Raw genomic sequence first — 13,500 nt, forward strand, 5'->3', positions numbered from 1 at the left:
TAAATGAAGAAAATATCTAATAAAAAAATTAAAAAGAAAAGGAAAAACTCCTTGAATGTACTTACAGCATACTTAGGAAAATACATGGATACATACATACATATATACATACATACATATTACTATTGTATGCATGAATACATGTATGTATATAACAATAATAATTAAAGGAAAATACTATCATGGTGAGAATGGAAGGGCCATGGGAGAGCTTGGAGGGAGGAGCAGGAAAGAGATGGAAAAGGGAAAGTGAATAATTGTATAGAGTGTATAATTAAATGTAATTGTATTTCAATTAAAATTGTACACAATTTTATAAGTGAATAAAAATTTAAGGAAATCATTTTTGTCACTTATCTTGTAGGTTTTTTTAACTTTTATTTGGCTTTTGAGATTGTACTGAATGACATTTCTCCCTTTTCTTTTCTTCACCTAAGCCATTCTATATACCCCTTCTTGCTGCTCTCACTCAGATTCATGACTTCATGTTCTTTACTGATTTTTATGTATGCATGCATATATCTATATGGCTGTACATATATACTCCTAAATATAGTATATTCAGTCCATATAGTGTTAATTGCACATATATTTTCAGTGCTGACCATTTGATACTGAATAAAGAATTGGTGAGGAAACTTTGAGCATATGTCCCAATCGTAAATAAAGGATGAATCTGTTGTTATTGAGAAAGTCTCACAAAATAATAAAATAATACAAAACTATAGTAAATAACTCTAATTTCTATCAGTATCATGTTCTTATGCTTAAATGATATTTTATTGCATCTATATAACATATTGGTTTTATCTATTCATCAGTTAGTGAGCATTTGAATTATTAATATTTTTTGGTTATAATGCATAATACCACCAAGAACATTTATGTACAAATTTTGATGGTAGCCCGGATGCTGATAAGTTGGGTCCAGGTTATCATTTAGAAACATATAGAATTTGTACTTTCTTTAATTTTATTTTTTAATTCTTTGAAAATTTTGTAAATGGATTTCCATCATGTCTACCTTCCTTCTCTAACTATTCCCAGAGCTTCTCCACTTCCCTCCCACCCAATTCTGTATCTTTTTTTCCCCCAATTGACACCAGGTGTGCTGCCCAAACACGCTTGGATATACGGACTTTTACTAGAGTATGGTGAATTATCAGGGGCTGCCTTCTTAGAAAAAAATAATACTAACCCTTTCTCAGCAGATAACAATTGTCAATAGCTCTTTGCTTGGTGATTGCTTCTCATATCAGATCTCCCTTTCCATACTGGAATTGGCATGGGTTTGGACTTAATAAATCTTATGGATCTTGCCCTTTAGTTCATCTGTATAGCTTTCCTGCTGTGTCCTAAAGTTAGTGTTTCTTTGTAGTCATCCACCAAATCTGGCTCTCACATTCTCTGTCATCTTTGGAAGAGAAAGGAGTGATATACACAATCCGTTTAGAATTGAATAGTCTACAGTCTCTTTTTCTTTACACATCTGCCAGTTGAGGATCATGGTGGTGATCCTTGTCTACTGAAAAAAGAAGCATCTTTTCTGATGAAAGCTGAGAGGTGCTTTAAACCATGGGTGCAATGATAAATCAAAAGGAGCTGGTTTCATATAATATACATTTAGCAGTGTAAGGGTAGTGGTTTCTCTCCTAGGGCCTATAACCTCTCCAGTCATAGTTTCTCAGTCCTGTAACAGTACCTAGTATGGGTTCATCTTGTGTAGCAAACAATAAATCCAATTATAAAATGGTTAGTTTCTTTACGTTGTTTAAGCCACCATCTCAAAAATGGGCATGTCTTGCTAGGCCAATCAGTCTTAAATGGTGCACAAGTGGCTATAATTAATGTATATTCTGACCTCTGGTATATACACAGCTCTACCCAACATTTTAAAAGATAATTAGTAGAGAAGTTTCCAGATCACTACCAGTTTGATTTTTTTCCGTGTTCTAAGACTCATGTTTATGGTGTCATCACCAGCCGACTCTTACCATCACATTCTGAAGCATACGCAAGAACATTGGCATGAGCCTGAAATGTTTGGGAGTCAACAAATTCAAGACATGTAACCTACTCCTGAGAATGAACTTTGTATTTGTTAGCCTGCCATGTCATTAAGGGCTGTGTTGCCTTATTATAGGATAACTACATTTTAACTCTTTTTATTTGTGTGTATAGATGTATGATGTAAAGCTTCTATGATAGTAGTTTTCCATATGATATTTTGGGAAAGTTTTATACTCTGCCTTCCCCTTCCTCATGCCTATTTATCCCTTCTTGTTCCATAATTCCCCTTTAACTTTTTAATACCAATGATTTTACCACACTCCTTGAAAGCCCCTTTCTATGAGTACTTTAATTTTCTAACTTCTGTAGATCACTCCCATTAACAAAATAAAAAACATAGCTAAAGGTTCTAGGCTAATGTCTACATATAAGAGGGAAAATGTAATGTTCTTCTTTTGGGGACAGCTATATCCATTTACTTGTGAATTTCATAATAGCAAATTAATACTCAATTGTGTAAATATATTATTTTTATTGTCCATTCCATTCATCTGTTTATAAACATCTAGGCTGTTTCCATCCCTGGCTACTCTGAACAGTATGGCAATGGACATATTTAAAAAGTATCTATGTAGCAGTGTATAAGGTCTTGGAATATATATCCAAAGAGGTATAGTATATCATGTATTAGATGTTTTTACAGTTCTTTTAGGAACCTCCACAGATTTCTGCGATGACTGTGCCAGTTTGCCCCCTTCACCAGTGAATAAGTGTTCCTCATTTCCCTCATCAAACCTAGCATCATTTGTTTTTTGTATCTTATCCATTCTGACTGCGATAAAATTGAATCTCAAAGTACCTTTAATTTGCATTCATGTGGTGGTTAATGATGAGTGCCTCCCAGGTGATTCTCATGTTCACTCAAAATTAAGAAACTAATTATTTAAAGTATATCTCATCAGAGAATGGCCTAGTCAATCATCAATGGGAGGAGAGGCCCTTGGTTCTGTGAAGGCTCTAAGTCCCAATGTAGGGGAATGCCAGGGCCAGAAAGCAGATGTGGGTGGGTTGGTGAGCAGGGGGAGGGAGGTGAGGATAGGGGGTTTTCGGAGGGAAAACCAGGAAAGGGTACAACATTTGAAATGTAAATAAAGTGAATATGAGAGAAAGAAAGAAAGAAAGAAAGAAAGAAAGAAAGAAAGAAAGAAAGAAAGAAAGAAAGAAAGAAAGAAAGAAAGAAAGGAAGAAAGAAAGAAAGAAAGGCTGATGACACAGCATCACCAGGTAGCTACTGAATACACAAATATCCTACCTGGCTACTGAATCAGCATAACATTTTTAATTTAACTTTTAATATCTTGGGTTAATAAATGTGCTCATTAGAGTTTGCAGGCCTCAGTGCATGGATCTATGCTGTCAATTCAAACTGGGTAATAAACTTACAAGGAACATTCTCTCTTTAATACAATTATGTACTAAAATAAAGACAGGTTGTCTTTTGTATCTGTCATGTGTCCCTACTACCTTGATGGCTAGCACAATGCATAGTATAAAGTTTGTGAGATAAAGATCCATTGATCTTTCAGTGAAGTAATCTCCAACACTGGGTGCTCACATGTTTATGATATTAGCACACATATTTCCCTTTCTGGTTTTCCATGTCTTTTTCCTTATCTTTAAAATGAGCAATACTGAGTAAGATGCAAATTACTGAGTAATAGAGATATTAGGGTTTTTCCAGAGAAACACACAGTAGGATTTGTGTGTGTGTGTGTGTGTGTGTGTGTGTGTGTATCTGTAGATGTGTATATATACATAAGTGACTATGTACATATGTTTGCATAATGTTTATTATAAGTAATCAACTTGCATAATTATGGAGACTGAAAAGCCCCCACAATCTTCATGTTAGAGGCTGCATAGGGCCAGTGGATTCTAGTCCTGCTCTGAAGACCTAAGGATAAGAAATTTTTTAAAAGGCAGAATACTTTAGCTCACATTGTCATATCGAATACACTCATTCTCTCTCTGCATTTCTGTCCCATTCAGTCCTATAATACATTGCATGACTTCAACCTCAAATAAGTTAGTCACCTGTTTTGCTGTTTCATTAACTCAAGTATAAGTCATGTCCATACATACCCTTGAAGAAACCCAGAAATCAGATTTAACTGCATATCTGGTTATTCCATGGCCCAGTAAAGCTGATGTCCAAAGTTAATTATCTAAAAGTTGTAACTGGCAGGTTAAAAGGTGTTATTAAAGGTTCTGCTAAGGGCATGCATGGAAGGGAAGAAGGTCTCCTGTAGGTAAATGTTAAAATTGGCATGAATGGAGTATGTTACTTTGGTTAAGAAATGAAATAGATCTTAAGATCGGAGCCTGGAGAGGAAGTATTAATTTGGTTAAGGGAGAGCATGGAACCTGAAAAGCAAATGGATCAACCCAAAGGACAGTGACACCGGAATGCCTCTGAGGTTTTGTTGTTTGGTTTTTGGTTTGGTTTGGTTTGGTTTGGGGGGTGCGGGTGGGGCTGGGGGTTCACTCTAGTTTTTAAAGTGTCATGATAACGCTTATGAATGTAAAAGTTTCATGTGTAAATACAACCTCCTGAGATTTCTCACAAAGTGGACACATTGTTTTTCTGCTTTTCTGCAACACAACACAGGCAGAGTTTCATAGTAGTTGATTCTAACATAATTTACCCCATTTTTCACTCTGTTCCCCCAGCTCACTTTACCAGCCACGTGTGATACAGGTATCTGAGCTTAAGTACAGACCAAATACAATGAAACAAGAGCCCACTACAAGAGTTAGTCCCCTGGATTTCTGACCTCATAAGCAAGTTTGTCGCTGATGGTTGGTTTTCATTGAGCAGTAACTACAATGCTCTCTGTTCTTCAGGAACAATGAGTGTATCTTCTTAAACTAATTGATCTCAGTTTCTGATTACATGTTTCAAAAAGAACTTAGAATATTGATAATAAGTTTTAGTTTCTTGTTTAGGAGTGATGACTGCTGGGCAGTGTGTTTCTTGGTTATTCTTGTTTTTATCGAAAAGCCAAAATCATTTACATTTGGAAATTCATATACACTTCTGGTTTTTAAATTCTGAAACTTCTCTTCTTCTTTCTACATGTGTTAAAGGGAAGTTTGGCATGTCCAAGATACTGCATTGAGCTAGGCATGACACTAGTGGTTCATCAAACAGTGTATAAACATTCTTACTTCAAAGCTTCAGCTAAAACTTGGGATGGTTATTTCTCCATTTGTGTTGCAGGTACCTACTATATTTGCAAATTAAAAGAGACATTTTTCATGGTCGACTGCTGTGTTCCTTTTCTGATGCTGCCTATCTGGGTGCTTGTATCGTTCAAGGTAAGTCTAGCCCAAGCACACTCATCCCTACCACTGCATGGGTTATGGAACTATATTCTGTGCCTCTTATCTCTGCTACCTGCAACTATTTTGTCTTTGTCTATGGGGGAATCTAGATATGTCTAGATAGTTTGCAACATATTTCTCTGTTCATTTTCCAAGCCACTCTTCCTGGCAGATGGTTAAGCTCTAGTGTTCATAGTGCTTCTATTCACGTGTTAACATGTACAAAACCCCAAAAAGTAGAGTATTGAGTTTATTTTCAAGGAGACTATCATTTTACAAGACTTTCCACATTGACATAGGTATCCTATGTTGTGAGTTCCACCTGGTAAATGTGAGGCCTAATACACATACCAAGGGGAAAATTATATCAAAGAAGTGGATTTTAAATAATTATGGTCACTGAAATCATATTTCGTGTGTGCATATATTTTCTGTAAATTCTTCAACTTTTCTAGCCATAGAAGAAGATGAAGAGACCATTAAATTCACAAATCTATTCTCTGAATCTTTATTCAATTTTCCTAGTTATTTTGTCAGACAGGAATATCATGAGTTCTTTAAGCTTCAGAGCTTTCCTTATAAAATGGAGTACTTTTTAAAACTTTAAAAATTCAAGTACTTTAAAAGTTCAGTTTCCCCAGGAGTCTTCCCCTTCTCAGAGGAGAACATGACGGGGAGGGAGGAAGGATCTGTGGAGGGGAGGCTGCTATTAGGATGTTAAGCAAAATAATTAATCAGTTAGTTAATTAATTAATTTTAAAAGTTGTTTCTTTCAAACATTCAAAGTTAAAAAACATTTTAAAGTTAAAAGTCTTTATTAATGGCCTAGTCGGCCATCATTGGGAAGAGAGGCCCCTTGGTCATGCAAACTTTATATGCCCCAGTACAGGGAAACACCAGGGTCAAGAAGTGGGGGGTGGGTAGGTAGGGGAGCGGGGGGGGGGTATGGGGGACTTTCGGGATAGCATTTGAAATGTAAATGAAGAAAATACCTAATAATACTGAAATACTTTAACGCAAGAGGGAACATTTGGGGTACATTAAAACCAAATCAAAGCTCAACAGTATAAACAGCTCAGTGCTTACTGACAAGGACCCATTTCTTATCTTCTGAGCTACAAAGGCTTTGGAATTATCTTTCTACAGTGCTGCCATCTACAGCACACATAGATGGTCTCCTATACTCAAGCTGGCTCTGCATCACAGATTCCACTGTCCGTGGTAGTCATCCCCTGATACTGACATCTCCAAAACCTTGGAGTCTCTGCTAGGATTGGGCTGTACCTTCAGCAATAGTTTCTCTTCAACTCTCTTCTGGGACTGTATCTATGACACAGGATGTCAAGCCTTAATTTCCTTCCATGCCCTCTTCAATACTGGAGCTTCTACTGCAACTGAACTGTGCTTTCACCTATAGCCTCTCCTGTCCTTTCACAGTACCGACCCTCAGTCTTAACTCCATGATATTTTCAAGTCTTCAAAAAAAGTACCATCTGGGTGCAACCAGCAGGGAGTTCAATGTTGATTGCCTGTGACCCAATTCTGTGTGCTGAACCTGAGGGAAATTTTCCCAAAATAATTTACCTGAATGATGATGGCCTTTTCTCAATCACAGCTGATTATTCAGATTTTTAATTCAAAATTCCATTCAAATGGCTGTAATTGCTAAAAAGGCCTCTGAAACTCCACCAGATAGACCTCTGTCATCTACATTGCTCGCAACATTCTTATTTTCCTCAGAAAAAAACCACTGAGCTCTGAGCACTCGGTTGTTTTTCCAACCTAACAGTCAAATGCCACTACATCTTTTCCCCAAATCACATGGTCAGGTCTCAACAGCATTATGTATGACCTGGTATCAATTTCTTAGATAGGCTTTTTGTTGTTATGATAAAACACCAGGACTATGAGCTACATGGGGACCAAAGTGTTTATTTGACTTGCACTTGGATGTCAGTTTCAAGAAACCTAAGAGGGACTCAAGACATGTAATGGAGCAGAAACCACGGAGGAGTACTACTTAACTTGCTTGCTCCTCTGAGCTCACTCAGCCTGCTTTTTGATACCACTTACCTAGGCATGACATTGCCTGCCTCCCCAGTGAGCTGAGTCCTTCCACATCAGTCATTAGTGGAGAAAATTCACTAAGGACTTGCCTACCAGCAAATCTTACAGAGAGATTTTCTCAATTGAGAGTCCCTCTTCCCAACTGTCTCCAGCCTGTATCAGATTCACAAAAAAACTAATGAAGACATGGGTACTAGAGGGGATCCAGTTTTATAATAGTGACATATTGTCTATGCATTTATGGCAAATGGAGGTAATGGCTTACACCACCTTCGACTGTTGGGGGCCATGGCCAGCTGCTGGTAATGCCTAAAGTGGAGGTGCCTGTTAAGTGTACTTCTGGAAATTAATTTGAGTTATCCATCATTTCATAGCCCATATTTCAGTTCACATGGTTATTTACAGACTTTTCCTTTTTTTCACTAATCTCTATTTCTTACCCTAGGACAACTGGATTGTTTTGCCTACAGTTCCATAACCTGTTGAATATTACTGTTACCTCATGCTGTACCTTGTTACACTTCATAAATTAAATAGGACAATAGAACTCATTTAATTTTTTTATTTTATGCCCAAATACTGTTTGAGATAATTGTTTCTAGCCAAAAACAATGTTTTATAATGTGCAACTCTGTGTTTTACTCATGAACTCTGACAGTGAACACCCAAATTGCTTATCAATTTTCATAATCATGGTTGATGCTATAAAAGCAAACAACAGATACCATTGATCATATCCATTCTTGCAGATAACTCTGATATGTGTCCAGTATGTATGCCTAGAGGAGGGATTTCTTAATCATAATACTTTCCTAAATACTCCCATATTGCTTTCTAAAACTACATGTCAATAATCTATAAAAGTACATACATGTATCTATCTTCTCATATCACAAAGTGGTGTTTTTTGCTTACATATATCTACTTTATTATAAGTTTGAACATCTCTTCCTATCCGTTTTGGGGTTTGTAGGTTGTGTGTTCATATGTATTGAGCATTTCTCTACTGAACATCCTATCCCTTTTCTTAACTATTTGTGGGGATTCTATATAGCAGCCCATCAGATTTTGCAAGTATACTTCTTAAATTTGACTTTGTTTTGACTTTGACTAAAATGCCATTTAGTAAAGGGAAATATTTTAATTTTAATATAATCAAGTTAATCAATTTTTGCCTATTTGACCAAGTAAATTATATCTTCAGCAGTATGTTCTTGCTGTGTACTTCTGGAGATAATTAATGGCCTTGGTAATACCTTATAATGTTTATGGAGAAGTCTGTGAGACACCTTTAGCCAATAACTCAAGCTAGAAGTAACCCATTTCTGGTACTGGGAGTTTTATTTCAAAGCATATGGTGTCTAGTTGTAATCTTCCCCCATATAGGATAATTCAAATATATATATATATGAACCCACACACACTTTAGAAAATTCAGTAGTAATATGTTGCCCTGTGGTGTTTTCAAAATTATTTTTACTGTTTATTGACCTTTCCCATGTTCTTACTACTCTACCCTCCAACCCCCATCCTACTTAATCCTTTCTATTTCATTTTGTCCTATGTCCCTTTTATGGACTATATTCTATATTCCAATCCTTGAGAGATCTCTACCCCCCACAGAGTCCCATATTATTTGGCTAAATCTATGGATATCCCAGATGAAACATACATACCAAACTTAAAAGCTAACATTCATATGTTGGATTAAGCATACAATTTTGGACTTTGTGAGTCTTTGTTTATTTTTATTTTTATATTTTGTTTTATTAGATATTTTATTTATTTACATTTCAAATGTTATTCCCTTTCCTTGTTTCCTATCCAAAAAAAACCCTATCCTATCCCCTCTCCCCTGCTCACCAACCCACTCACTCATGCTTCCTGTCCCTGGCATTCCCCTATACTGGGGCATCGAGCCTTCACAGGACCAAGGGTCTCTTCTCCCATTTATGACCAACAAGGGCATCCTCTGATACATATGCAGCTGGAGCCATGTGTATTCTTTGGTTGGTGATTTAGACCTGGGAGATCTGGGGTATTGGTTGGTTTATATTGTTGTTCCACATATGGGGCTGCAAACCCCTTCAGTTCCTTGAATCCTTTCTGTAGTTCAACCATTGGGACCCTGTGCTCAGACCAATGGTTGGCTGAGAGCATCCAGGCACTGGTAGAGCCCCTCACAAGACAGCTATATCAGGCTCCTGTCAGCAAGCACTTGTTGGCATCCACAATAGTGTCTGGGTTTGGTGACTGTATATGGAATGGATGCCCAGGTGAGGCAGTCTCTGGGTGGTGTTTCCTTCAGTCTCTGCTCCACACTTTGTCTCTGTAACTCCTCCCCTGGGTATTTTGTTCCCCTTTCTAAGAATGACCGAAGTATCCACACTCTGGTTTCCTTCTTCTTGAGCTTCATGTGGTCTGTGAATTGCATCTTGAATATTCCAAGCTTCTAGGCTAATATCCACTTATCAGTGAGTGAATACCATGTGTGTTTCTTTTGATGATATTTTCTAGTTCTATCACTGCCTAAAAATAGCCTAAGAATTTCATAAATTCAGTGTTTTTAATTGCTAAGTAGTACTCCATTGTGTAAATGAACCAAATTTTCTGAATCCTATCTGCTGTTGAGGAACAATCTCCCTTATGGACATAAATGCTAAAAATTCTCAATAAAATACTTGCAAAATAAATCCAAGAACATATCAAAAAGATCATCAACCTGAGCAAGTAAGTTTCATCCCAGAGATGTAGGAATAATTCAACATACATAAATGTAATCCATCATGTAAACAAACTGAAAGCGAAAAACCACACGATCATCTCATTAAATACTACAAAGATCTTTGACGAATTCAACAACCTTTTATGATGAAAGTCCTGGAGAGTTGAGGGATGCAGATCACAACTAAATGTAATAAAGGCATGATTTAGAAAGCCCAAAGTGATCATCAACTTAAATGGAGAGAAACTCAAAGTATTTCCACTAAAATTGACAAGACAAAGTTGTTCATTCTCTCCATACCTATACAATGTAGTACTTGGAATCTTAGCTAGAGCAATAAGACAACTGGTAAACATCAAAGTACAGAACGTAAGGTATCTTTGTTTTCACATGATATGATAGTACATATGAATGATCCTAAAAATTCCACCAGAAAACACTGAAAAACACTTTTAGAAAACTAACAGGATACAGAAGTAAGTCACAAAAATCAGTAGCTTTCCTCTATTTCCTATATATAAATTGCAGATGGACTGAGAAAACAATCAGAGAAACCCATTTTCACAATATCATTAAAATTATAAGATATCTTGGGGTAAATCTAATCAAGCAATTGAAAAACTTTAAGATAAGCAGGTAAAGACATTGAAGAGAGGAACGGAAGGAAGTATTAGAAGACAGAAAGACTCATATGCCTCAGGGAGCACTAGCTTTAACAGTGTGAAAACAGCCATCCTACTAAAAGCAATCTACAGATTCAACACAATTCCCATCAGACTTCCAACACAATTCCTTGCAGAACTTAAAAGGACAATTTTCAGTTTCATATGGAGACAAAAATACCAAGGTAATGAAAACAATCCTGGATAATAAAAGAACTGCTGGAGGTCTCACCATTCCTGATCTCAAATTGTACCACAAAGCTATAGTAATAAAACTGCACAAACAAAACTTTCCTGAGCCTCAAAGGTCCAGCTTATCAAGGATCTGGACTTTTGTTCTTTCTTCCTGACAATTTCTGGGTAATAAAGGTACCTGGGAGTAAAAAGAAGAAAAAAAAATATTCAACAGAGGAGAAAATATGAAATATGTTTGAATTTACAGTCACAAGCACTAGAAAATCTTTTAAACTAAATCTCTTCTCTATTACAATGGACTCCATTAGTTCTAGGACAGCAAGGGCTACACAGAGAAACCCTGTCTCGAAAAAACAACAACAACAACGAAGAGACAGTCTAAACAACAGGAGAAAAATATGTTTAACAACTATATACTTAATCAAGTGTTCATATCTACACTATACCAAGAACTGCAAAAATTAAACATAGTGAAAAATAATGAACCAATTCTAAAATATGGAATGGAACTAAATACGGAATTTGGAAAAGATGAAATGCAAGTGGCTGGCGATGCTGTCATAAACTAGACCTTAATCATGTTTTTCAAACCTTAATAAACATTACAATCACCAGGGGGAGCTCTCATCCTTATCCATCAGGGAAATTAAAATTACAGATACTTTGAAATATCATCTTAACATCATGATCAGAATGGCTATCATTTAAAAATAAATAAATAAAAGTGGTGATGACCAGTGCTGGGGAAAGGGGAACTTTTAACTCACTGCTAGTGAGAGCACAAACTGCTGCAACCATTATGGAAATCAGAGAGGAGGCTCCCCAAACAACCCTAAAAGGTCAACCATAGAGCCTTGTATAATACGTACCATGGGGTTTTAATGTTTGGATTTTATGGTTTCCAAATTCAAGGGGTGTGTGTGTGTGTGTGTGTGTGTCTGTGTGTCTGTGTTATGCCCTCCATATATAATTTTATGTGAACATTCAAAATCTATTCTACTGAGTTTTAAAATTAGTATATATTCCTCTAATAAGTATACTCACAATGTAGCATAGCACATCTATTGAATGTATCTCTTCTACATGACTGAAATTTTATATCTTTTGACTTTTTCTGGAGGATGTTATTATTAATAATAAGAGTGATTTAACTAGTAACATTTAGTGTCTGAAAAGTCCTGTGAATCTTAGGAAATCTGAAAGAATAAAATTATTCAGTGTCCTAAGTGCCAATAGGGCCCTAATGAAGAACAACAATGATTTAAACCATTTTATGACATGGAAAATGAGGCACAGGAGGGATTAACCAGCACCCACACTCACATAGCCAGATATGAATATGAATATGTCTCTGGAAAATGAGGCTGATGGTTTCCCCATAAGTACAAATGAATTATATTGTGTAAGTTCAGTCTATTTTCTTTTGATTGGTAGAAGACAATGTGTGCTCTCATTGTGTTGTTTTTTAATTTCTCTCTTTTCCTCCAATTTTTGATGGTTACAGCTGAGTTTGGTGATTACTATCCTGATGAGCATCCTGAGAATTATATCAGTGAGTTTGAGATTTTTCCCAAGCAGTCACAGAAATTGGAAAGAAAAATCATGGAAATTCATAACAACGAACTAAGGTAATTAGAGTAAAAATCTAAAGATGAACAGCATCCTTACTAGGTAGAAAGTGAAAATTATGTGAAGCCAAAGTATTTGAAATGTGAATAGGCAGCTTGAGCTTACAGAGAAATGTTTCTGGGTTCTAATAATGATGACTTTAGCATCTCAATAGTATAAGACTTTTCCAAGATAGCCATAAGTGATCAGAAGTTAGAAAAGTTATATATTTTATTATGCAAATACATTCCTGAACCTTCTTAAGTTTTGAAAATAAATCTGAGATTAATAAGTTATCTTTTTTAAATTTGAATTTTGCTTTTTCTCCTTTCTTGTGAACCTTGCTAGAAGTGTTAACTCTACATATAATGAAATTCATTGAAAAGATTCCATTATCTGATTTCAAGATGGTGAATCTCAATGTATGTTACTCCTTTGCTTGTCTCCAACACTTCAGAATAATAGCATTACTGTAATGCTTACCAAAGAACCAAATTGACTAGAATATCACTGAATACCAGACACTGTGCTATTATATGCATTGCACACACTGACCCAATTAATCTTCACAACAGTGTAGGAAGAAGATACTATGGTTGTTTTCCCCTTATGTGTGTAGGACAGAGTCCAGGGAGGTTAAGTAACTTATAAATTTCTGGGATTTGAATTCAAGCATAAATAAACGGATCAAAATTAAACAGGCTTATGAACATTCTCAACTTGAAGTTCCAGTAACTTAGGTATGTTAGTCTACAATTAGGTGGAATTTACATCTTATAGAAATCATAGAAATATCACATGATAATAGCATGGATAGCTAGTGCTGTTATCATTATGATGAAGAAGCAC

At 36.0% G+C, this 13,500-nt stretch overlaps 1 protein-coding gene across 2 annotated transcripts in view; it reads left to right on the forward strand.

Moving 5' to 3' along the window:
• Nucleotides 1-13,500, forward strand: part of Frmd3 (FERM domain containing 3) — a 181,601-nt gene that overhangs the window by 99,353 nt on the left and 68,748 nt on the right. For both annotated transcript variants that reach the window (XM_021160425.1, XM_021160424.2), the window contains exons 5-6: nt 5,291-5,388; nt 12,548-12,671. In XM_021160425.1, coding sequence (XP_021016084.1) covers nt 5,291-5,388; nt 12,548-12,671 — 222 coding nt within the window. The remainder of the gene's footprint in view (nt 1-5,290; nt 5,389-12,547; nt 12,672-13,500) is intronic.

Source organism: Mus caroli, chromosome 4 (assembly GCF_900094665.2).
Source record: "Mus caroli chromosome 4, CAROLI_EIJ_v1.1, whole genome shotgun sequence".
NCBI classification, from domain to species: domain Eukaryota; kingdom Metazoa; phylum Chordata; class Mammalia; order Rodentia; family Muridae; genus Mus; species Mus caroli.